Below are 25,535 nucleotides of genomic sequence, written 5' to 3'. Positions count from 1 at the left end.
TGCTGCTAAGGCTCTGCCTGCAGGACAGGGATCACTGAGATTTGAGCTCTATCACTTAGATCTAAGAGAAGTTTGCCTTTAGTATTACGTGGTAAAATGAGAACACAGAACTGCAACTGACTGTAAACAATGACAGACTTATCTTAATGCTTACAGGCTTAGACACATTTCAGAGTCTGTTTTACAACAAATATTTTAAGCATTAGATCACAAAAATACAAATTACGTTTTAAATTTCGAATTGTGGTGCTTCACTAATATAAAGCGTTCCCAAAGAAAAACAGCCATAACATTTCTGCTGTTTTCAAGCATATAGGAACAAGTTTAGGAAAAGATGGGTTGTTATTGATTACTTGTATTAGAGCTGCACTCGGAGTCCTAGTCACTGCCAATCATGTATGATCACAGAATAGAAAAGGAAAGCCTCTTAATGCAACAGGGTTAATTAAGTGGGTGTTTTAGGTCAGGTAAAATAAGTAAACAACAGACTGTTACTATCTGGTAAAGTGCAGTTCCTCATCTGGAAGTACTGGATTAATACGTGCTAATATTTAGGTACATGACTTAGAATGAAGGAACACAAGCAATATTAAGCAAGGATTTTTTGGTTGTCTTGTTTTATTTTACAAGCAAAGTAGCAAGCATGCTGGCAACAGATGCATGCTCTTATATACAGTATATGACTTTGAACATATGCTCCCTCTAAAGCTTATATGTAGTAGTACTATAGGTGAGCAGTTCTTCGTTTGAATAGCTCCTTTAGAAACAGCACAGGCTGAAAGTACAAGAAAAGCTAGCCAAAAATTCTGCCAAGCACAGCTAAGGTACATAATACTTGGTGTAGTTAAAATACTTACCATGCTTGTTACCTGGATACAACAACAAACAGTTTATTAAAATGCTTGTGTAGAATAGCAAATTTTTAGCAAAATAAGAACAAAATAGTAAGAGACAAAGGAAGAACAGCTTGCTCAGCATTAAATACTAGGTTTAAACAAATGCATTATTTTTACGTAGGGACTGATTCATTAAAAGGAAAAAAAAAAAATCTACAAAACTCTGGGCGTAAATGATGCCACCTCCCCGTGTGAAAGTTGCAGACAGTAAGCGCGGGGGATCACTGCTGTGCTTGTTTCCCCGAGCTGGGACACAGGGGCCTCCATGGGCTTCAGCCTGGCGCCCGCTCACCCAGGAGAGCAGCAGGTGGAGCAGGGGAGCAGCTGCTGCCAGCAGCGTGCCCTCTGCACCTCACAAGGGGAGAGCCTCAAGCGCGATCTGCTTACAGCAGTAGTAAGATTGGCGGGCCCATGGGAGCTTCCTGCACAGCAGGGCAGGACACTGCTTTCTGCCCTGTCTAAACCTCGGGAGCACCACGCTTCAGCTGATGATACATCTACAGAGCAGCTTCTGTCCTGTTGCTATGTGTGATCAAAACATGGCCGCTTCGCCAACCTGTAGCCTCCCCTTCTATCACCGTCTCACTTGGTAAGGGCTGCATGTCAGCTCTGCCCCTGCCTGCTGCTGGCACCCACCCCTGCCTGCCCCAGGATGGGAGGGTGTGCAGCAGAGGTTTGGCACAGGATGCTTTACTGCCTGTCTTCAGATGCCTGCAGACCACGGGGCTAAAAATTGCCTTGGTAGGCGTTAAGAGGTGGCAATGTCCTGAGATCCACGCAGCACTCCAAGGAAGCCAACCTCACTATCATCCTGCATGGGCAGAAGGACCCTCTGTCATGAACACATGAGAAAGGGATGATTAAGGGCTTAAGGGATGTCGTTAAGCACTAACTGGCACAGACTATGGAGATAGTAGCTCCATCAGGCCTTTCTGTGTCTTTTCCCCTGTATTTTGTTGTGTGAACTCCACACTTTCTTTTCACAGGAGCTGCAATGCTTAAACTGTCCTGTGAAGCTCTTATCCTCTAACAGCAGTAAGTCTGATGTGCCTTGACTTCAGAAACAGTGACACTGATTTGGGGAGGGAGGAAATATCTGCTGTTTTGTGATGTGAGAAGGGATGTTTCTCTCTTGGCAATTGCTGCTTTTCATCTAAGAATATTCTGCATTTTGTGATGGCCACTCATTCAGTCTTTTGATTACATTTTAGGAGGATGGAGAAAAATCAAAAATAGATAGGTGACTGCTAAGCAACACACCCCTTGCAGGAGGGCTAGTCTTCAGGAGTCTCATGGACTATTATAGAACTTCCCAGTGGTGACAAATCTGCCAGCTCTGCTGAACATCGATACTCAGTCAACATACATCAAAGGGAAATTTCACCTTTCGTAGGCTTAGGAACCTATGCATAGTCAGAAGACCATTTTTCTAAAAGTAGTTTTAACTTACACTGAAATGTGGAATAAATCCAGTTCAAAATCAAATGCAAATGCTTAAAAGGTACTGACTTCTACTAGCACAAAGCACTTTCAGCTCCAGGAATGTTTTGTAGAGCTGGAAGGTGGTGGCTTGTGCTTGTATAATAAGGCAGACTTCACAGTCTTCAGAAAGAAATGGGAAAACCACATTTTGAAGCTGTTTATTTGAACTGAAATATCAGCTTGTCTGTGACTTAAAAAAACAAATATACCGGGCTTTTTTTTATGCTGTAGTGGAGAGTGCAAGTAACCAGCAGGGAATGACTTTCCACCTATCACTGCAATGTGCGCTTCTGGAATGAAACTTGGTAACTGATTAATAACACACAATGGTATTACATCACAGTTTAGGCGGCAAGAGAAGTAATATATCCAATTAAAACGGCAGGGGTAATTTAAACAGGCAGATTACAGTAATTACCCAGGTTGGAATTTGGCCAGGACAAATGGGTTAACACCCCTACTCTAGACAGGAACGTTGTGGGATTTTCAATGACCGCAAATAGTTAAGACTTTGATTTCCTATCTTATCCGAGACAGAAAGGATTTGGTTTTGCTCGCTTGTGCTGCTGTGTGAAGCTGGAATTAATCTTTTCTGGTCAGTGAGTTTTATTCTGCTGTACGTAAAATAAGGTTGGTCCCATGTGCTGCAGAGTACCATGATGACGTTCGGCAGGGGCTGTGACAGGACAATATCTCCCATTGAATTATTAAATCCTGCTGGGGCTTAAGGTATTCCTTGGATAGGTCCCATCTGGCCCTGCCCTGGCTTGACCCTACTTAATTTATGAGCTCTGATGGGATTGCTGCTGCCCAGGAATGACGCTGTAGTAAGTAACAGGCTGCACTCTTCAACTGCTGTCTTCCTCTCTCCTTATAAAAGTCTTCTGTGCTGTGGTACGTAACTGGTGATGTTACTGAGACGGATTTACAGTGCAATCAATGAAAATCTGGAGGAGTTTCACTAAATCCCTAAAAGTCATCACTATAATGGAGATCAAGATCTGCCTCTTGTTTCAGCCAACTGCTTCTGGCTACAGTTGCAAACGCTTTGTTTTTGGAAGGGGTAAGCTCTAAGAACCTAATGGAAGGAGACTATATAACTTTTAATGAATCAGGCCCTTGAGTTTTACTTTTCACCCATTAGTTTTGGAATGTAAAATACATAGTTAAGTTAGGTAGGAATAATACTCCAGTATCATCCAATTATAATTCTTAATATCCATAACAGCCCCATGTGAAACTAGAGTTCTACATGACAAGCACAAAGGGATTTATGCTTGACTTTCCTTTAATCCAACATAAACAGTAGAATAATTCAATCAATCAGTTCAAACTAGTTCCCCAGCAAAAAATAAAAACTGTTAGCCTAGAAGGATAAATGGGGCTTTGAATACCATGTTGTCTATGGCTTTGGAAAAAAAATCTAAGACAGTCTGAGGAAAATTATGCACAACAGAACACAATATTAATTCAAGCAGGCCTAAAACCTGTACGAATATTTAAAATAAAAAACTTTTGTAAGAAGAAAAATATGACATAAGAGAAGAAAAAACAATTGGCTCACAAAATTGATATTACAGTAACACTAACATAAAATAGTTTCCTAGTAAGCAATTTTGCAGATGTTATTTCTGCTCAGATCTTGTATTGATTCAAATAACCTTTGCAATAATTAGCTGTAGCTCAAAAAAAAAATAAACAAATCATGAAAATATACAATTGTTCTGGACAAAAGATAGAGAGCACTTCAGTGTTTCTAGCCCTGATCTCCAATTTGCTTATTATTAGAGAAGACAGGAGTAAATACAAAAGCTGGCTATTTCAGCCAGGCAATAGCTAATGCCAAGAAGAGAATGCGCATTCAAAGCTGTCCCAACTTGCTGCCTAATGAGTAGCAATTAATCCATCTTATTGTATTTCAAAATGCTGAAGACTCCATTCACATCAAAGGGAATTTTTCAAGGCTTTTATCATTGTTCATTTAAAAAGTATAGAGCTATCTTTAGCATTTTATAATTGACAACAATATTTTCTTTTTATCCCTCAATGTGGAATGTAGAATAATGGATTTTAAAACAGGTAATATGTGTGAACTGCAGGCATTTTAATGTTTCTTTTTGTCTCTGTCTAATTAATCTTGCACTATGAAAAAAAATATCTGAAATGAAAGTCTAAGATAGTTGTATATCCTGCTGTGAAGACCTTTACTCTTTGTTTAGGCACAACTTCCAATCCATCTTTTCTCCTGAAGGTAATTTTGGCACCCTGTCAGTGCAGAGGTGGGAAATGCTGCAACCTAACACTACAGACTGGTGTATTTGACATGGAAAAACATTAGAAAGTAAAAATTCTGCCTTGCCTTCTCCAGTCTCCACACGAGAGGAAATGTCATTAAGAGGAGTTGCCTTTCAGATCTGTCTCTTAACAACTGCTTTATCCCAGCCTCTCTTTTCTTTCTCATGAAGTGCAATTTCTCTAACCTCAGGAAGATTTTAATAACCTCAGAAAATCAAGATAAAATCTTTAAAGCAGGAGTGTTTTGCTGTTGTAAAAGAAATTAAAATGTACAACATCCCTGGAAGGGCTGATGAGACATTCTCAATTGGTGGTCCTGAAATGCAACAACAGCATTTACTGGTAAAACTTCTCTTTCTTGCAGGCTAAGGATCTATCCACCTGGAGCACCTCTAGGCACTTGTCCTCAAAGAAAAGGGACTTCAATGGACCAAGCAAACTTGATAACATACAGGCAAGTTTTCAACTGTTAGTTAAGCTTCAGTCATATTCTACCCAATGACATGGATAGATAAATTCAATGCCATGAAGATAGCTCTGAAATCTTTCCACCCATTTGGATTTTTGCAGAATATAACCACAAGAAAATTTGCCAAGTCTTCTCCTTTCCATGAGCAGGGTTCAGATCAATGCAGGAAAGAAAGATTTCTTGGCCTAAACTAAACCCAGCAGGTATTTGGAAAAAAAGACTTAACTAGTTATACCCTTTGTCAAAGTAAAAGACCAGGGACTGTGGTCAATGAGATGGATTGGCTGTATCCTGAAAGACCAATAAGAAATCGTATTACAAGGAAAACTGCTAGCAAATGACATCAGCTGGGGAACAAGGGACTCTGAGCCATGCCCCTGCAAACCTCAAATCCCTGATCATAATTATTTCAGCAAAAGCAGCACCAGCACCCAGGGAACCACCACCTTCTCTGCAGTAACCTTCTCTGTGTACATGTGGGAGGTGTACAGAGGCGTGAGGTCTGGTGGCAAGAGAAAGAAACACAGAAGATATAGATGTCCTCAGCTCAGAGCTGACTGAACTCATAGTTACAGACTGGCATGAAGAATCTCTGGATTTTGTCCACAGGGTGCTTTCCCCTCATGCTGTAGGTGGGAAATCTGACAATCTGACATCAAGTGCATATGTTATTTTCAGTAGTAGTTGTTTTCCTGGAAGCCACCAATCAAGGGTTTTACAGAGTAATTGTAAGAGATAGCTCACTGCTAAAATGGTGAGAGTGGCCCAGGTCAGAAGCAGTTGTTCCCCTTGGCTATCTTCTTCCTGGTTTTCCCTTTGCTAGGAAATGCTGGCAGCACTACTCCAGGAGAATGAGAGCCCATCATCTTCCAGGGGAGGGGTTGATGGGGCAGTCTGGGCTGCTGTCAAAGTGGTCCCTGATGAAACAGTGAGAATATGCAGATGCCAACATGTATTCACCTTGACTTCATTTCACATCAGTGATGTCCTTCTCAGGCAGTTTTCAAAGGACTTCGGAAAATATGGATAGTTCAATACAGGAATAATGAGAAAAATATAGGCAGTGGTGCTATATAAAATGTTTGGAGTAATGAGGTTCCTTCTCAAGTCCAAAACTAGCAGCTTCTCCCAATTACAGTGAGTACTTGCAGCTCCTAGGAAGAAAAAAGTGAGGGCTATCTTCCTGATAAAGTAGCTCCTTTACAGCACCTTCTTGCATGTAAGTTTCAGCTCTTCCATTTAGGGAAAAAATGGAGGAGGCTGCAACTTCTCTGGAAGTGTCCCATGCAAGAGGGTAGATGCCATGCCATGGCACCTCGTTCATTGAGACCAAGAACAGCAAGAAAAAGAGGAAGGAGATGGGGAGAACCTGTCTCCCTTGCTATTTCTGGGCACTTCTCAGGCCAAGGGTCCTAGAGGAGTTGCATGGGCTGTGTTGGGACTCCTGGGGCAGCTAAATTGCGGGGGCAGGATGACTACCTGGAGGCAGCAGGGACAGGATGAACTGCCTAAGACCCACTGGACAGAAGGGTGGGCTGAAGGACATGGCAGTGTTTGCCACTGGTGATTCCTGAAGAGAGGCAAGTTCAGGGGCTGGCAAACCTCTCACTAGCACGCTCTCCGTACCCACGGAGCAGCTGTTGAAGCAAACACCTTCTGTACAGTAGCAGGGACGTGGATATGGGAGACTCTTGATGAATCAATACATTTTTTGCATCAAATCGGCGGCTCCCCTATTCTCCGCTCAGCTTTGGGAGAGCTGCAACCCACTGACGGGTGGGAAGTGGCAGCAGGATTGGAATGTCTTATGAAATACCTTGTTGCCCTAACATATCTTTCCTTCTTCAGGCAACTCCTCAAAATGAAAAATCCCTCTGGATCTCTATTTACTCCAAATGCCATCATCTAGGCTAGATGTTTCAAATATAACCTAACAAGAGGTTAGCTAGCTGCTTTCTCCTTTGGAAAGCTTCAGTAAAAGTCAGATAGCAGGTGCAGCAATTAAGAATTTTGTTTATTTATTTTTTGCTTTAAAAACGTCTTTGTATTTTATTTTTGGCATTGAGAAAAGGAAATATTTTAAATGAGTAAATCCAAAAATTTTGTTAGGCTTCTAAGCCTGCATTTTGGTATCTAGGTGGGTTTCCTGATTTTTGTAGCCGCGAGTGCTCAACAGTCCTATAAAACGCCCTGAGAGCTGCTGGTGCTGAGCACGTCTGAAAGTAAGGCAGCTTACTCACATACTTAATTTTAGGCATCAAGGATTGACAATTTAAGCTTAAAATGCTACATATCTCTGTAGTATTGCACCCTTGGTTAAAAAGCAGTATGTTTAGGTTGTCTTAGTTGTTCTTTACAAACCCCAACTGCTCAGCCAGTGCAGCTAAAAAGCCAGCCACCAACAGCCATACAAGCTTGCCAGCATGCTGCCCACTGCGGACAAAAAACCCAGTGCTTCTGTCAAGAAGGCCTATTACACAGCCAGGCTGTTATTTATACACTGCAGTTTCAGGATTGTGGTAAGCATCTGCAGTGCTCACCACTTAGCATTGTGAAATTACTTTCTGAAACATTTTTCCTTTTCAGCTAGAACAAAAACATGATTTGTTCTCATCTGAGGAAAAAAAAATCAACAAAAATAAAAAAGGAGGGAAGTAAAAGATTTACAAGTTCCTTTGCTCGTTATTAAAAAGAAAAAAAAAATCTACAGCAAAAATTGCAAAACACCCTCTTCCACTTTTAAGTAATATGAAAACAAAATGAGTCCCAGGGTCTCCACTGGAAAACTTGAAAAAACAAGCAATCCAAGAAATCCCCATTAAACATTTCCAAGAGTTTCTTTTTAGTCTTAGAATATACTTCATGGAAACCAGGGAAAATGGGGACGTGTACATTTCATTATGTCAGATTAAGTAAACACACTTAGTTTTCCCTGAACAGGGCTCTGACTGAGGCTCTCCAAAGATTAAATGCCAATATTTTACTTTAAAAAAAAAAAAAAATAATCAGAGAATCTTGTAAATAGTATGTAACTTCAGGTAATACTAGATTGTACTCCAGTAACACCTTGTAGCTAGAGCAATCGGGATAAGCTGTGCTCTCTGGTACAATGTATTTAAGTATTCTTGATAGTATTTCAAAAGCAGAGAAAAAAACATTTGGGAATGGAAAAAAATTACCCCAATTATCTCTCAGGAAAAAAAAAAGAAAAAAGAAAAAAGGAAAAAGCATCTACACAACTGCTTAAAAACTGTGTGTATTTAAATACACCCCTAGCACTCAACTGTTAAAAAACAAAACCAAAAAATAAACTAACAGGTTAAAAATCAGGTTTAGGTGCTGAGGTGTTACAAAGAGTAGCTCACTTTGCATCTGGACAGTGTTAAAACAATGTTTTTAATGTGAATGCTAGTGCAGAAATTGGAGATTAAACACAAAGAGACACAGACAGCTACCACATGCAGGAAAACGAGGTTACAGGCACGGCAGCACCAGGCGCTCGTCCATCACCGCGGGGAGGAGGAAGGGACAGGCATAGCAACCACAAGCCCAAAAGCAGAAAAGCGCATACCTTCAGCTTGGAATGAAAATCACGAGATTTCCTTCTGGCAAGAACCTGAATGTGACTAGACACCTGCAGGGTAGGGGAAGGGAGGAAACAAAGGAAAAGCCTGTAACCATGGAGATGAAAAGCCCCCTACAACTGGGCAAGCCAAACGTACCTTAATGGCGGCTTGAATTTCTCGAACTTTCTTTCTTGCTAAGACCTGTATGTGACTAGACACCTACATTGTTCAGGTTTATAGGAAAAAAAAAAAAACAACAAACAAACAAAAAAAAGAAAAAACAAAAAGCAAATCAAATTTAAAATATCTATTTTTATCTTAAAAAAAAACAACCAAACAAACAAACAAAAAAATAAAACGTTTCTGAGGGGATTCAGTTATTTGCATCTTCAGTAAGCTCTGCTGTTAAAGATACCACATTCCCAGCCAGATACCAAGCTCTTAGTACTGAGGCTTAACAGTACAGGTCATCACTGCAGTGATTTCATTAAGGGAAATAAAAGTGGAACCCACCAGGTTGTGCACTCAGCTACAAGAGAGAAGACACAGTTCGCAGCTGGCTGCAGCCCACGTGCTTTGGGACTGACCCCATCCACAGCCGGGTCCCGCATTCTGGTGCAGGGAGCCCACAGGGTTTCCCCCTGTCTGCCAGAGCTGCAGACACCCACCCTGACCTCCTGACACTAGGCTGGAGACGTTAGGGCAGTGAGAAGTCTCATCCATTAGTTAGGCTGGTGCTCTGCAGCTCCAACAAGGAGCCTCAGGCTGTGTTTTGGCCCCACTGCTATGCCCCAAGTTCTGGACCAAATGGTAAAATATTGACACAATACAGGTCCCAGAACCTATTCTGCCTTTCTCTGCAATCTCAGCATCAAGTCCACCTGCAAAACACTCATGTAAGCAGAGACCAGTAACTTGGCACCAGTTCAAGCAATGTCCAGGTTTGGCCCACTGTCATTACGTTTTGCGTTTCGATAAGAAATGTGTACAAAGTCAGTCCTGCACAAGATGTTATGGGCCAGAAGTTATTGCCTGTGCAGTGAAGGGTCTGGGCCCTGACTGACATTACTGTTTACTCAGGCACGTGCTGAAATCCATGATATTGATGCTGAGGGTTTAATGATGCTGTCCAGCATTGCTCAATACTGCTCAGCATCCTGCAGACCTGTGTGAAGGTTTAAAAACAGCTAAAGAAAAATCTTTTATTCTTATTTGTCCCAGGGCATACCATACCAGGTGGTGTGGAATTTTTCCTAAGTTACAATTCCTGTCCGGGAAAGAACACAAGCAAAAGAAAAGGAGAAACAAAGCTTCATTTCCTCCCTCTGTAAGTCTATTCCATGACAATAGCACGCAAACACACACACAAAAAAAGCCTGTATTTTTAGTAGAGAAGCAAATAATAATACATAAATGAGCATGGCTCCTGAAGGACACTTTCAGGGACTTCTTCAGGAAACAGCTCAGTAATTCAGTGTTATACTATTACTTAATAAGCAATTTTGTAGTCAAACACGTAGACCAAGTTTTGACACGTGTTCACTTGTTTTGCTTTCAGTGGGATATTAGTGGTGTTAAAGGTTATACAGGAAGCACAATCATAACATTTAATTGCTCAGTTGAAACTCAGATATAATGACAACTGAACTTTTCTAGACAATTGTCAAAAGTGATTTATGAAAAATTACAGAGGGACATATAAGTATGGAGGCAGAACATCACTATATGTAAACCATCACAACCCTCTTGGCTTCACTGCGGCTCTACCAGCATATACTGGCCAAAGATCTAGCCCACATAGTATGTGTTTCTACTTCTGATGCAATTTTAAGATCTCCAGTGTAGCCCCCGACAAGCAGAGTTCACATGGGCTTAACAGGGTAGAGCTTGCAACTTTTGTCTTTTGTTTCAGATTTCTTTGCCAATCTTTTATTTATTCCCTCTCCATGTACTACAGTTTCTCTCTTTTCTCATGGCTTTTTTCATCCCTCGTACATATGTTTTCTTCCCAATTTACAAAGGACACCACCCAGGGCAAAATATCACCCAGCTCAAAATGCTTTGAATACGAGCGTTGGCAGCAGGCCATCCTTATGTGTGCTGACTCAGCGTCACCTTTCTCTGCATTACAAAACACGTGTAGCATGCAAGCATATGAGTCTCTGCCTTCCCCTTCATCACTCACATGGAGGTGGAGGAGGGGAATCTCGCACTTCATGTTAGAGAAAGCAAGGGGACTCTGCAATTTGCGAAGCATTTTGAAACAGCGCAAGGGTTTAGTAACCACCACCAGAGCGTGTGCCTTCTGTAAGGCTGCTGATCACCATGGATATGACTAAATCCTTTAATTTATAATATAAGTTAATGGTTATGTGATAATCACCTAAAGAAGACTTAAGACTGGTTAGAGGTTTATTCTGAATTGTTGAATGAAATCTTACCATGGTCACAGACCAGGAGCCTGAAGGCTCTTAGGGTATTTTTTTTTAAATTATTATTTCATCCTGTAGCAAGTACTGTCCATGAGCTGAGAGTATGATTAGGATCAGTCCTCCTACTTTTTATTCATTTGCCTTTCATATCCAAGAATCATAAATGTTAAAATATGGGTGAATTGGCTGAACATTTAGAAGCTCCATTATTCACCATCTCAAAATAATTATTCCATTGTGTAATTGTCCATATAGAGAAATAAGGCACAATACTTTATGCTTCTACTTTTACTTTTGATTTTTTTTTCCCCAAATACAGGGGATAATATCTTCATGTACACATAGGCTAATAAAAAATGCACCTCCAACTGTCAAGGAAATTATGCACAACACAGAAATTTGGAGTTTTAAATATATGTCTTAAAAGCATACATAAAATCAGAACAGTGAAGTCAACACATCATCTCATCAGAGCTGAAGCACAGACAGCCACTGCAGCCAAAATGCCATGTTTTGTCATTCACTGACATGCATACTTCCCCACCGGGTTATTTTACCTGCTTCCTGGTTCGTGTCTTCCCTGTTCTAAGTTTGATGTATCTGGCTATCAATTCATTCCTACCTGAAACAAAGAAAAATGCATGGTAAGAGACAAGCAGCACCACACCATCAAAGTATTGGTATTGAAGTCCTGCAGCTGTTCACAGGCAGAGAGGCAACACCTTGGCCAATGTCCAGGCTGGTCTCAGGCTGGAGACCTCCCGTCCTGGGGGCTGACAAGATGTTTGGGCTCCCTTAGTTTAGCTTCTGACTACACCAGGTGTATGATTCTTCAATCATACATTATGCTACTTAATACAAACTAACATTTTCTTTACAAGTAATTTCCTTCCCAAATACTGCTGACGTGGAAGATAACAGTTTTATGTGGTGCCCTGTTTATTTTCACTGCATATTATGTTACTTCTCCATGTGTTGTAATAACTTAAATATACTTGTTCAACAAGTCCTAAGTTATGAAGCTATTTGCATTCAGCACAGGGGAGAAGCATTGAAAATGAGAAAACTGATTTAGCAGCAAGTTGAAAATGGGAAGGCTAAGAAAATAACTTGTTACCCACCAAGTTATTTTGAAGTGGATGAGTACATATCTGGGGACTGCAGAAAGACACTAGACCAGCCAGAGGCTCAAACTCGAAAGGGTCTGATGTTGTGAGGGACTGACATGAAGTTTTAATGAAGCATGCCTGCTTCTGAATGGTATATTGTTGACTGGAAGACTGAACACAATTTGTTTAACTAGACCGTCATTTTCCTTTTTTCTTCCATTTCCTTTTGTCTCCCTCTCTGAACTTTATTTTACACCCTTTGTATAATGTCCAATGGCTCTTGTCTCTTCTACATATTCTTTGTTAAATGTGTACTAGAATAAGAAATACCAATGTGTCTCAGATCTGAGCTGTGTTTCCTCCAAGTCCCTTTTTTTTTGCCTGGATCATGTGTCAGGCTTCTCACAATGTGCCATGGTAATGGTGATGTGAGGCTGTTCAGCAGGCCTCTTCAGGACAAAATTCAAGAGGTAAATTTTGCATGAGCAATCTAATAAACAACCAACATTTCTGCACACAAATGAGGGTTTTCTGCATGCACAAGGAGCAGCTAGTTGCCTAGCTTCACAAAAAGACCTTGTCTTCTGCCTGGACAACAGTCCTGCAGTGTGTGGTGCCAAGAAGTTACCTGTCCCCACATGGAGCCATGGGCTTCATGTTCATGAGGTGAAACTCGCGTAATACTCAGCTTCTGTATCTCAGTATTCTCAAACTTTCATTATCATCATCATCATCATCCAAATAGTTCACTTCAAACAAGGAAGAACAAATCTGTAGAGAATTGAAACACTGCTTTACCCTTAACAACAAATCCCTGCAAAAGCAGGAACAGCAGCACTTCTAGGACCAACAACTGAGTACAGACAACTGATAATGTATAACAACTACACTTATTTCATGGAGGTATTAGGATGAGACCGATTTTGACTCCTGCTGCTTCTGAGGCCTAATGTCCACTGTGAGTGAATTTTCATACATATGGCTGTCCCCCTGTGCTCCTGTGCAATAACAGCAGCTACCCCACAGTGGCACGACTGCATATTCACTTGCAGGTGAGCACATGAACAAATGAAACTGCTTTACCCTTCATCAGTATTAAATGGGAAAGTTCTACTTTCCCATTTAATGGGAAAGTGTCAGACAGTTCGGAAAATGGAACTGAGGGAAACATTGAGAGCCTGAGAACTCAGCACAAGACAGAAGAGGAAACAACAAGCCATGATGACACGTAATACTAAACAAGCTTTAGGCAAGAGTTTTACAAGATCTTTTGGCAGAGGCTTGGTATTTTTCATGACTCTATACTGTTCCTTAAGGTCATCCTTATCAGCAGCTGGTGACTTTGAAAGGCCAGTGACCCTAAAAGGTGATATAAAGAATGTGTTGGCATCTCCATCCCCCAGTCTGCACTGACCATGTTTGGGATACATAGTCACAGCACAGGTCACTCCAGCCATCCCTACCCGTTACGGCAGGCCTGTGCAGCCCTCAGCTGCAGCCAAGGCAGGAAGAGTTAAACCTTCTCATGGCTTCACAGTGTTCTTCCAAGTCAAGAGAGCTAAAAAATCTGTCTTTAAAAGAAGTCTCAGAATCTCAGGCAGCCACTTAACAGGAAAACAGTTTTATAAAAAACACCAAGCACTGAAAGTCTAGACTGTATTATTCAAAATATCAGTCAAGTGCTGTCTCCAGGTGAGCCCCCAGTCCATCCATAAAGTGCTCTCACTTGAATTGAGAGGGGTTTTTACTAGCCACTCTCCAGCCTGGCAGGGGTATGACTAACAAGATTGTGGTTTTGCAATATGATGTCTTCCCTTAAGGTGAGGTCTAGCTGGAGCTCAGCTCAAGAAGAGTCAACATGGCATGGAATAATGTGTCAAGGAGGAGGAGCTCTACAAGAAACCATGCAAAGTGACCAAGGCAACAGCTTTGTTTTCCTTACAGCCATGTTTTCAACACAGAAAAGAAATATGCACCCAGCATAGCCAGAGCAGAAGATATTCAGGCCTCACAAGGCTCAATAAATATCTTCTGCCTAGCCAGAATGATCTGAAAAGAAAAAATACCTGTTCTAGACCACCAAAAAGCCATAAACACAAACATAAGACACTAATATAAGCACTGCCTGACATACACACGTAGAGATGTCCCCTAGTAAAAGCTTACAGCCTTTATCTTATCTACCAAACACTGATGCTCTTCTTTACCAGCTCGGACAGATACTAACAGGAAAGATCTTATCTCCAGACCTACCAAGACATAGAGAGGATTTTAGAGAAAGGAATCACGGAATCACAGAGTTGTAGGGGTTGGAAGGAACCTCGAGAGATCATCAGGTCCAACCCCCTGCCAAAGCTGGTTCCGTAGAGCAGGCTGCCCAGGTAGGCATCCAGACAGGCCTTGAATATCTCCAGAGAAGGAGACCCCACAACCTCCCTGGGCAGCCTCTGTCAGTGCTCCGTCACCCTCAGCATGAAGAAGTTCTTTTGCACGTTGGTGCGCGAACTTCCTGTGATCCTGTGATTTTGTGGCCATTGCCCCTTGTTCTGTCCCCGCAAACCACTGAAAAGAGGTTGGCCAAATCCCTCTGTCTCCCACACCTCAGGTATTTATACACATTGATGAGATCTCCTCTCAGTCTTCTTTTCTCCAGGCTAAACAGACCCAGGTCTCTCAGCCGTTCCTCGTAGGGAAGATGCTCCTGGCCCCATATTATCTTTGTGGCCCTCCACTGGACTCGTTCCAGTAGATCCCTGTCTTTTTTATACTGGGGAGCCCAGAACTGGACACAGAAAGGAAGGCTGAATAATCCTAAAAACACTCTCCTTTTCTTGGCAATGAGAATTGTCTGAAACAAAAGAGGTACAAGGAACTTCTTTAATTGGACTCTAGAAACATTAGGGTGAAAAATGCCCATTAAAAAACATATCTGCGTTTTTCTAGGAAGAGATCAGCTGTGGAAATACTTTCCATACACACCCTCCCTTTCTCTCCCTGTCACAGATATATCTGGGAAATTGCCTGGTAGAAGAGGAGAGGTCAGGCTTATGAACTGTAAATGTTCAGCTCCTTCTTCTTGTCATCTGCTATGACAGTTTCCTACTTTGAATGTTTTGGTTCAGGTATGAAAGAGAGGTGTGGGAAAGGTGCCCAGTCAGATGAAATATCTTCACAGCACAGCAATCTTTTCCAAAGATCTTGAAAGGATCAGGAGAGGACCACAACTAGTATTTTATATGGGCTTCTCTTAGCGTTTGTTTTTTCTTTTAAATTCAGGCTTTATCTGTCATACCCTTCTGTACCACAAGTGCAATTGCAAAACACGTTTTTTCTCTGTGCAGTGATGGTAGGGAGATCCATTTTAAACAACAGAACATCTTTTTCAGTCACAGCAGAAAGCAAAACTGGGTTTAGCTGCCTAACAGTGCCAGGCTTTGCCCACAAGGCAAAGTGGTGCGAATCCCAGCTGGGCCCCTTGGGGAAATGGCCGGGCCCACCGGGCTCCCTTTGTCTGCCCCAGTGTGTGCCCATCACTCTGAAGGAGGGAGAGGACCGTGATCCCAGACACCTCACAGGCGGCAAGGAGGACTGACATTTCTGCTCTTCTAGTCCTAAATATGGAGAAGCAGCTGCAGAGTGTGGTGGCTGCCACCCACCCCCTCAGGAGGCAGTTGTTGCTCTAACAGAGGGTCCTTGTGTGGGGAAACCTCCCCCACTAATGCTATTTCCAACAACGCTTTAAAGAAGCTCACCATCAGCCCCCACAAAAGTCTGCAAGGCTCCTAAGTGCCCCCTTCAGTGCACCTCTAGGCCACCACAGGCAGCTCTGCTGGGACCTGTGTGAGCTGTGGATGTGGCCCCAGCCACATCAGGACCCCTCCTCTGGGTGCAGGCCCCAGCCAGCAGCTGGACAGACAGGCAGGGGCATCATGGCCCTGCAGGGACAGCAGCTTGTGTGGCGGGCGGATGGCTTTATTTAGAACATTAATAATACAAATTAAACCACTGCCCCCCTCGCCCCAGACTCCCAGTAATAAGCACCATCCAAATGTGATAAAAATAGACAAGGACAGAAAATTAACTTGGTTAGTAAATTGAAAGTGAACAGCTAATTTTAAACAGTTTCCATACTCAACAAAAAAATCTAGTAATGACCAAGCAGAAAAGCCTATTTTTTTCAAATATAGGTGAATTTCTCCAAATTCTGTGGAGAAATTTGCTTAGTACAAAGCCTGGATACAGACCTGTATGCCGAATTTCTTATAAAACATCTTGTAAAACTTCTCCCAGGTCATCTTTGTGACGTTATTTTCACCACGGCAAAGCTTGGCAGCTTTGGTAAACTCCATCTCCAGTCGCCTCTGCCTGAAGCTGGCCACCAAGTGCTGCCCACATTCCTGGATGCCCAACCTGAGAGCTGGTGGAAGTTTGGCTCCTTTAGGAGCCCACTGGCGAGTTTGCCATGCATGGGGCAAGTGGCTGGGTAGCCCATGTGCACACCACGAGTGGCACCAAGTCCCTCTGTCTCAGCTGTTCAGCACAGGCTGGACCAACATCCTAGCTAGTCACAGGGTCTGTGTATGGGCGCCATCAGCAGGACATGGGCTGATTTGGAGTTTTTCCTGCATCGGGAGGTGGCTGCAGGGCCCCCAGTGTGGCCAAGCTGCTCTGCTGCCATCCTTGGCCCTGGTGTTTTCCTGCTCCATTTTGCCAGCAGAATAACCGCCTTGGGAGAGCTCGCCCAAAATTTGCCAGTGCCACTTTCTGAAGACGCTTGAAAGCTAAATAGGCTAACAAAAAGCCTCTTGTAGATTAAAGAGCTCTGTAAGTCAACAACTGGCTAAGCAGTTTAAACCCCTAAGTAAGGCATCCTCTATTTAAACGTTATAGGCAAATCTAATTTAAGCTTTTAAAAATATTATGGGCAGGTGTTTAAGTCGCCCGCACCCTGGGTTTCAGCAGGGCTTCGGAGGGGGCTGGGTGGTGCTTCCCAGGCAGGCAGCATTTTGTTCAGACAAGTTTTCTGCACAAGGCCACGTGACACAGGCCAAATAAACAGCATCTGGGGATTTTCAATTACAGACCTTCACCCAGCATGCCTGCACTGTAATCTCTACCAGATGAGGCTCAGGCCTCACTATTTTCAATAATTCACACACTGTGTACACATAACATGACAATAAGGGCATTCATGCAACCGCCTGATTCGCACATCAAAGCTCCCAAATGGCCAGCTGTAAGCATGCTTACTGCTGAATAATTCATTCTTTTCACAGGCTTGAAAAAACGCTCAGCGGGAGTTGGCAAGCTTGTGTTCTTTCCTGTGTGGTATGCTAAACTCAAATTTTGAAAGAGGTACAGCCCTACTAAAAAGAGTCAGAGATTCAACTATTTAAATGTGCATTTGCGAGCTTTTGGATGGTTCCTTAAAAAAAAAAAAAAAAAAAAAAAAAAAAAAAAAAAAAGCCATCAGCTAAATGAGCTACATTTCCAAGTGGGTTGAGGAGATAAGATGAAATTGCCTGTATGTTTTCTGGGGCAGGTGTTTAATAAAAATAAAATGATTACAATGTTTTCCTGATGCTAACATTTGTTTTACACATATTATTCCTTGCCGAGTATCTTAGATATAGCAGATGCATAAATAGTCAACAAGTTTGGTGAACTTGAAATTTCCACTTACTTAGCATAAATTTTCTACTATACGACAAAGGGGGTTTTAGTTAAGACTAACACGTATGAAAGAGGCAAACAGAAACATCAGAGCTAATTTTCTGTAACTCCTGTTTAGTATCCTTACAGCTCTGGGTTGAATACTCATTTCTAGATGACATTTCAACAACTCACGTTTGCAGCTGTGTCTCTGAACATTTTAACTTGCAACCTGTGAGCATTCCAGATTTTGAAAATACTTCAGCTTTACACAACAGACAACATTTATTTAAGGGGAAAAAAAAAAAAAAAGGGGGGGGGGGGAGAAGAAAAAAGAAGGGTCTGCTTCATAATATCAAGTTTTCTTTACTGTCAATCAATGCCAGAACCAGCAGGATCAACTAGTCGTGACCTCTCCTTATAGCAAACACATGCTGCTTACCAGCTGTGAACTGTGTTTTTTACACCCTTTTCTCTATCATTCAGAATGGCTTCCTCCTAATCACAATAATCCCAGAAGTGCTAAAACGTATCAATCGTCCTTTAAGCCCTGCCTACAAAAGGCCAGCCGTCCTGCCTTTATAGGCTCATCCCACAGCAGCTGATACTTCATTCAACTACAAATCCAATTTAGCAGTTACAAGAGGTTTAGCATCACTGGAAAAATATTGGTGTTGATCCTGCACTCTTAAGTCAGCAAATATTCCTTTGCCATATTGTTTAGCTTTTTCTGCCATATTTACACTTCTGCTGGATTTCCCTGAGTGACTTCAACAACAGTATTTAACCTCTGAACTGGTAATATTTACAGTTAATCAAACAGCAATCTTTAAAATATGTTTACCACAATTACAGAAACATAAGCCTATTTGCATTCCAACTGTTACATTTCTAAAAAAAAAAAAAAAAAAAAAAAAAGCAACAACCAACAACCCTAAAAACAAACACAGTCGTTTCATTCAAAACCATAAAGCACATTTATGTACTAGTTATGCAGGACGTTATTTATTATAGCCCTTTGGGCAAGTTCACAGCAATTCTTTCACTTAGGTATTTTTAATTGCCAAATGAGCCAACGCAAACCATTCCTTGATCCCCCTTTTTTTTTTTTTTCTTTCCCTTTAAGCAGCAGTGTAAGTATATGCAATGCCTCAAAGTAAAGATGAGACACCTTTTTAGGGAATTTACCATTCCCTAGCCCAAATCTGCAAATCTGTGGGACCTCTCAGTTTAGACAGCCTTCGGTAATGGGAATGTAAGGCAGGAGTCAGCTCCTCTGGCCCTGTGGGAGAGAATGGGAGCTGTATCTCTCTTGGTTTGCAGCACAAACCTTTGGCCCCAGCCCCGCATCAAACACTGGCTTCTGCCTCTCTGCATGGGCACTTGCTGGAGAGCTGACGACACAGGCAGGTCCCCACAGTCCCCCAGGGCTGCACGAGTGGGGTTGGGGCCAATGAAAACTGACCAAGTGCCTGTTACCTGCTTGAGCTCATTGCTTAACTCCTGCACTGAGACCTTCCCACTTGAAGGCTCTGGCTCTCCATTTGGATAGGGACCACAAAGGAAAGCAGTCATCTCCAGATTGGACTGGGATGAGACAAAGACCTTGGGTTCCAAAAAGAGGTTACGAGGGCTGCCCGAGTCGTGGGTGTGCATGGAGACACACACGCACCAGATTACAATAAGCTACTTAAGTATTATTATACACAAATTAACTGCTTGCAAAGTGTACTGTAACCAGGTTGCCCAAGAGGATGGGGAAAAGAAAAGATCCAAGAAGAAAATAACCAAAATAATCCTTTTGGATGCTAATAAGCTAACAATTACAATGACTCATTGAAGTTATATCATAATGATACTCCCAAAGAAAATAACGTTTTGTGCATTGTATTAAAAACAACAACAACAAAAGGATCCCAGATTGAAGCAATACCACAACTTAAATTACACAGCAAAAGGGAAATGACCTAATGATACTCTTATCATGTTGAGTCCTAACCTTTTGGTTATATCTCAGCCTCAGTTTTAAACAGAACAATAAAAGTGAGCCATATACACATCTGCTTCAAAACTCTTCCCTGACACTAATGCAATGCATTGGATTCTGTTTGGCAGGTCTTCATACTGGGAAATATTCCATAAAAACTATGTTTATTAATTTTCTTCTTCTGAGTTTTTCAAACCACAGGCAAACCATATTTCAAAGAGAAAGAAGAGTGATCCAGAGATCTCTCTGAATATTCATTAATTAATATATTGTCAGTGTTGGTTGTCACAAAAGAAGGTTTTATAATTTACTCTAAGCCTTGTTTAATTAAAATGCTACAAAAATATATGGAAATATTTTGCTCCTTTATAATTATATTATTTTCTACTTGCTGTAAACAGTATTTAACTGCAATCAAAAATGCATTTCAAAACAAACAGCAATTTTAGGCTGTTTCTTTACAAAGAAATCCCCACATGAAAAAAATCTCCAAACTTAACCTTTGCCATCTATCTGGATCAGCTACAGATGTTTAGTAGATTACATAAAAACCTAGATGTCCTTAATCTGACATTCTTTTTTTTTTTTTTTTTTCCCTTGCTATGATAGAAACTCTCAATAACCTATCTGTGAAGACCCTGTACCTTGTTTTCCAAGGTAGCCGCAGTTTTTCAGCGACATAAGTTCAGAAACAAGAAGATTTTTGCCCAGCACTACTGACAAAAAGTCTGATTTGGACAGGAATCCTTCAAACACACAGACAATGAACTGGCTGACCTGTCATGCATGATGGATGAGTTAAGGGGATTAAAACCACTATTTGCATTAGAATAGATAAAAATTAGCAAAATAGAATTTCTCAGTAGGTGGTTTCATTTCTGTTTGTTCTCGTAGGCAAAATTAAGCTCATTTTTAAAGGAATTATGACTGTTTAAGTAATGCTTATTTGCAGAAGAAAAATTGTGGATGACAGTTTGCTTTCTATTGTTTATTTTTTAAGGAAACAGTTTTAACTACGACTACAACAGTATTTTTTCCCCTCATGTTTAATATTAAAGCATTGCAACTACAATGTTCTAACCTCTTTAAGCTGTACGTGTATTTTGATGCTTACATGTGTCTAACTTGGATATATTGGTAGTCTTTTGAATTCAGAGAGGAATGATCCAAAAGACCACAAAATTACTTTAAATTGTATATTGATATTGTTGTGGTTCTGAGTATGAGCTTGCGACTCAAGAACTGTACAAAGCAGCTGCTTGAAATACAGCATATTTCTTTTTACTAAACTCATATTGCATACAATGATGGTACTTAAAAGATGGAGAAATGGCTGCACAAAATAACATAACGAAAGACTCACCTTAAAGAATAGCATTATATAACATTATATTGTTTATACAATGCAACTTCGAAAGAAATCTGTATGAACAACCATACAAGATGGAAAATACATATAGAAACTCTGAAAATATCCACGGACTGTCTCCTCTCACTCCTGATAAAGCAATTGAGATTTATCTGTCAAACAAGGATGCAGACCTGTAACATGAATGGAGGTCCCCTTCTTTTTATGGCACACGCATAAAATCTGCGGAAAGCAAGCAGCCTCCGGAAAATCCAGTATATTTTTAAAAAACATCTCCATGTACTGCCAAATATGTCTTTGAACTCGTCTCATTGTTGTAATGACAGACTACAGTCGCACCGTGGATATATTCCTCTATGCTCCAGCAGAGCATTAGGAGAGAGCAAAGCAGAGGCATTAAGCAGGTAAATTTCTCCTACCGATGACATTACAAATGGGAAAAGCTGTGACATGATTTCTCAACTCAGCATTTACTCTAATGAGATTTTAAGAGAGCAGGTCACTTCCCTCGCTCAGCGATTGGGATTCTGGCCAAATCCAGAGGTTGTCTAAAATAGGTCAATGCCGAGGATGGCTCCCGGGGTGGGGGTGTTCATCTGCAGGGGAGGGAGGACCATGCGAGCTGCCTTCATTTGCAGCTCCACAGACTCTGTGCCGGCATTTCCTACAGCTCTTCACAAAAACTGTTTATTTAGCTTATGAATTATTTGGTGTCTGTCCCATGCAGTTAAGATGCTTTATTTTCACAGCAGGTGCAAAAAGGTATTTAAATTTGCATTATATCCAGGGTATTTGAACTCAATTTGTGTTAGATGACAGTTTCTGACAGCAGATGGGCCAAGTGGAGAAACGTTTGACCAGCATATGGAAGAGCCTGGGATACATTCAACACTAAACTTGGTTTCCAAGTTATTTCACAAGCAAAAAGTAACATTTTGTGGAGATTTTATAGCTAACTATGTAGCCCTAGCTACAGTACAAAAAGTATTTTGCTCCAATTGTGAACCTACAAGAGAGACCCATAACATACTTGAGCTAGAGCGTAACTCTTGCAAACCTGGCCTCAAAACATGCTTAAAATTGGGAATACTTACACTCTTTTTAGCCTGAAGAAAGAACAGTTGGATCTGTCCATGCTTCCAGGTATGATATGAACCTATCTCATCAGCTGCCCATTCCTGCCTCCCTCCTGGGCCTGCCTGTGCCACTGACTTTTGAGCTAGGGTGACAGGGAAGTTCAATATCCCTGTGTTCCTGAAGTATCTGTGTGACATCAGCCCAAGGAGAGAAAGAAACCCTAATGCCATTATGAACTCAGGTATGAGACTACAACAAGCTGTTACAAAAGACACCACTGCCTCTTTTGAAGCACAGCCATGACAGACCGCAATGAAGAGATAAGTAATCAACTGATACAATAACATAATTCATTTTGTTTAAATTTCAAAGTGTTGCTCATAGCCTGCTCATTCATCAGCATGAAAAATGCCTGCTTGGCTTCTCTTGTCCCCCTTCCTCCAGGCTCTGCCACCTCCAGCAAGTTGAGCAGCCCACAGCCTGCTCCAAGCAGTGTAACCAATGCGCTGCTGATTTCATTATCACTGAAAACACCCATTGGTGCCTTTCAAAATCTGCATGGAATATCCTGGAGAGTCAGAAGGAAGTTTTGTATAGCGTATCTGCCAAGTGCATTACAGTCATAACATTTGTAATTTTCTTTTCAAATTATTATACTTAAAGTGTCTACTTCAGATGATAGGGGGACTTTATTAAAAAAATTTAAGGAGTATAACATGACAGAGAACTAGAAGAAAATTACAATTATTTATAATCTTTTCACCACTTATTTATTTCTGTAGTAAATCACAATTTTCTTTCACTCCCCAACTCATGCCTTTACATAGCATTTATCCAAAAAGCATGCATTTGGAAACCTTCTCTTTGTTTTGGATAAATAAGCAACCGACTGTGACATGGCTTCAGTGTAATTCTTAATCCTGCTTTCTTTTAGGAATGATGTGTTAGGAGCCACCGCTTCAGCCAGGTTGCTTTGTGGCCAAGTGCCACTGATGTGGGGCTGGGAGATGAGACCCAGCTTCTAGCAGCAGCTCTGCCACGTTACTTTGTTGAGCCCCTTATCTCGCTTCACAGTTTTCCCCCTTTTACAGAGGTTAGGTCCCTAAAAAAGGTAGTAGAAAAGCTGCATGAAAGCTGAATCGCCATTTCTACCTGATGTGCCTTCCCAACAGCACAACTACCATTACCCTTCAGTCCCACCAGCAACAAGGGACATTTCAGGAGGGGTAGCAACACGTTACTCCTCAGCTCCAACTCACCTTGCTGGCAGCGGTGGGTCCAGGGCCACCACTGGGACATGGCAGGGGGACAGGTCCCAGAGCAGTCCCCAAAGCTAAGATCACTAGACACACAATGGATGCCCTGGTGGAAGCTGTGAGCATGGCAAACTCATGCAGCAGAGAAGGAAAGCTCAAATACACAGAGAGAGAGAGATGGAACTGTATTCAACATTGTAAATGCCAGTTGCAGATTTCTACTCCACCAAGCTCTCAGTTTTCTCCTGTGACTTTACCATCTGTCTGTGTAGCCTAACCTGATACAGTAACCTGTCGTCTCCAGCACATAACAGGATTTCACTTCTCCTTTGAATGATGGCTCTATATATACTTTTCTGTCCCCTCTTTCCATATAATCCCTCTCTCTCAAAATCAGATATTTAATCAAGACAGTAAGGAGAAGTAATACTAATCCTTCCCTTTCCTCAGTTCTTTCCAGGATAGCCATGCATCCCATATTGGTTCGTCTCTAAAGATCACCACCCTCCCAGCCAGCCCACAGTGTATGGGCCTACCTAATGAACTCACGGGCTATCATGCACCATGGAAAGGTTATTTTGCAGGCACTGCCAACTAATAGGCAAAGCCCTGAACAAGACTCCTGCATCTTACTTCTAACTTGGCCAGGGGCCAGATGGATGCACCCTGACACGTGGAGAACTGTGCTGTTGAGTCAAGGAGTGGTCGTGTACTTCACTGGCGGGCAGCAAAGACTAATAAATGAAACAAGTTTGTAAAAGTGTTATAGCTGGTTTCATCCTGCTGACACTCATATGAATTCAGACGAATCCTCTTGGTAAAAGGGTACTTCAGATCACTGGCTATGCAATCAGCATCCTCTTCCTAATTCACGTGTTTCTGCCTTGCAAGCACACAAATAACTATCCTGTCCTGTGCTAAAACACAGGCAACACAGAGAGTGCAAAACCTAAATTTCTGTCAAGTTCACTTGGCACCAGATCTCTCACTTTTACGAATTTCCAAACACTCTGCTATATTTCAATCTTTTTCAGTACATGTATTGGTCTGGAAAGCTTTTTCACCAAGGCAATTGGCAAGTCCATTCTCAGCCCAGAAATTGCACCAGTATCAACATTTTAGCACACTAGGTTTTTGCAATTCAAAGCCATAAAGAAATGGTCATTGCATTGGCCAAAGAAGGTCCACCTGACACTGGGCAAAGCTATGATAATACATGCATGAAGAGATTAAAGTAGTGCTGCAGAGACTTATCAGGAGTGCTTGCAATAGTAACGTTCTTTTATCTTTTGTGAAACACGTGAATATATCAGTACTCACCCCTCCAGACACTAAACTGAACCACAGGCTGATTTTCCATAAGCCCAAGAAGTAAAAATACACTTAGTTACCTCTGAGGCTCACAAACATTTATATGAAGCTATAAAAAAGCTGAGATTTAAAATAACAAATTAATTTAAAAGAAAATGAAAGGTTGTTTCTGGTATGGCCAACGCAGTTACATGTTTTCTGTTGGGGTGAATTTATAGCCACATTATGGCTGTCAAGGAGGGTAGTGAGCCACAAGGATTTCCAGATGCCATGTGTGAAGTTTCTCATTTCCCCAACTATACTAAAGTACATTATCACCCAAACGCAAACAAGCTTTAAAAAGTATCTATCATTAAAACATGTGTGGCTGCCTTGCCTGGACTTAAAAAGATTCTTTTTTTTTGTTTGTTTGTTTGTTGTTTTTTTTTTTTTCTTTCCCTTCTTTTTAAGCCATATGAGAGACCATACTGCAGCACTCCCCAGGGGCCTGATGCTGATCTTACTGATGTCAGCAGTAATACCTCAAGCTGCGTCCCTGCAGCATGCTGCACCGTGTCAGTCAGAAAACCTGCCTCTGTCAAGCAGTGATGTCTCACTTTTAGAAAGTTAGTTAAAGTGTGTGTGTGGGGGGGAA

At 41.5% G+C, this 25,535-nt stretch overlaps 1 protein-coding gene across 9 annotated transcripts in view; it reads right to left on the bottom strand.

Annotated features, from left to right (window-relative positions):
- Positions 1–25,535, bottom strand: part of TEAD1 (TEA domain transcription factor 1) — a 159,427-nt gene that overhangs the window by 35,530 nt on the left and 98,362 nt on the right. For 2 of the 9 annotated variants that reach the window (XM_072039446.1, XM_027462254.3), the window contains exons 4-7: positions 11,698–11,762; positions 8,865–8,927; positions 8,714–8,776; positions 858–869 (exon numbers count right to left, since the gene is read on the bottom strand). In XM_072039446.1, coding sequence (XP_071895547.1) covers positions 858–869; positions 8,714–8,776; positions 8,865–8,927; positions 11,698–11,762 — 203 coding nt within the window. The remainder of the gene's footprint in view (positions 1–857; positions 870–8,713; positions 8,777–8,864; positions 8,928–11,697; positions 11,763–25,535) is intronic. The other 7 variants (XM_072039447.1, XM_027462258.3, XM_027462255.3 and 4 more) reach the window with 6 other exon arrangements.

This window comes from Anas platyrhynchos, chromosome 5 (assembly GCF_047663525.1).
Source record: "Anas platyrhynchos isolate ZD024472 breed Pekin duck chromosome 5, IASCAAS_PekinDuck_T2T, whole genome shotgun sequence".
In the NCBI taxonomy this organism is placed as follows: Eukaryota; Metazoa; Chordata; class Aves; order Anseriformes; family Anatidae; genus Anas; species Anas platyrhynchos.
This window is presented reverse-complemented; position numbering and strand designations above follow the sequence as displayed.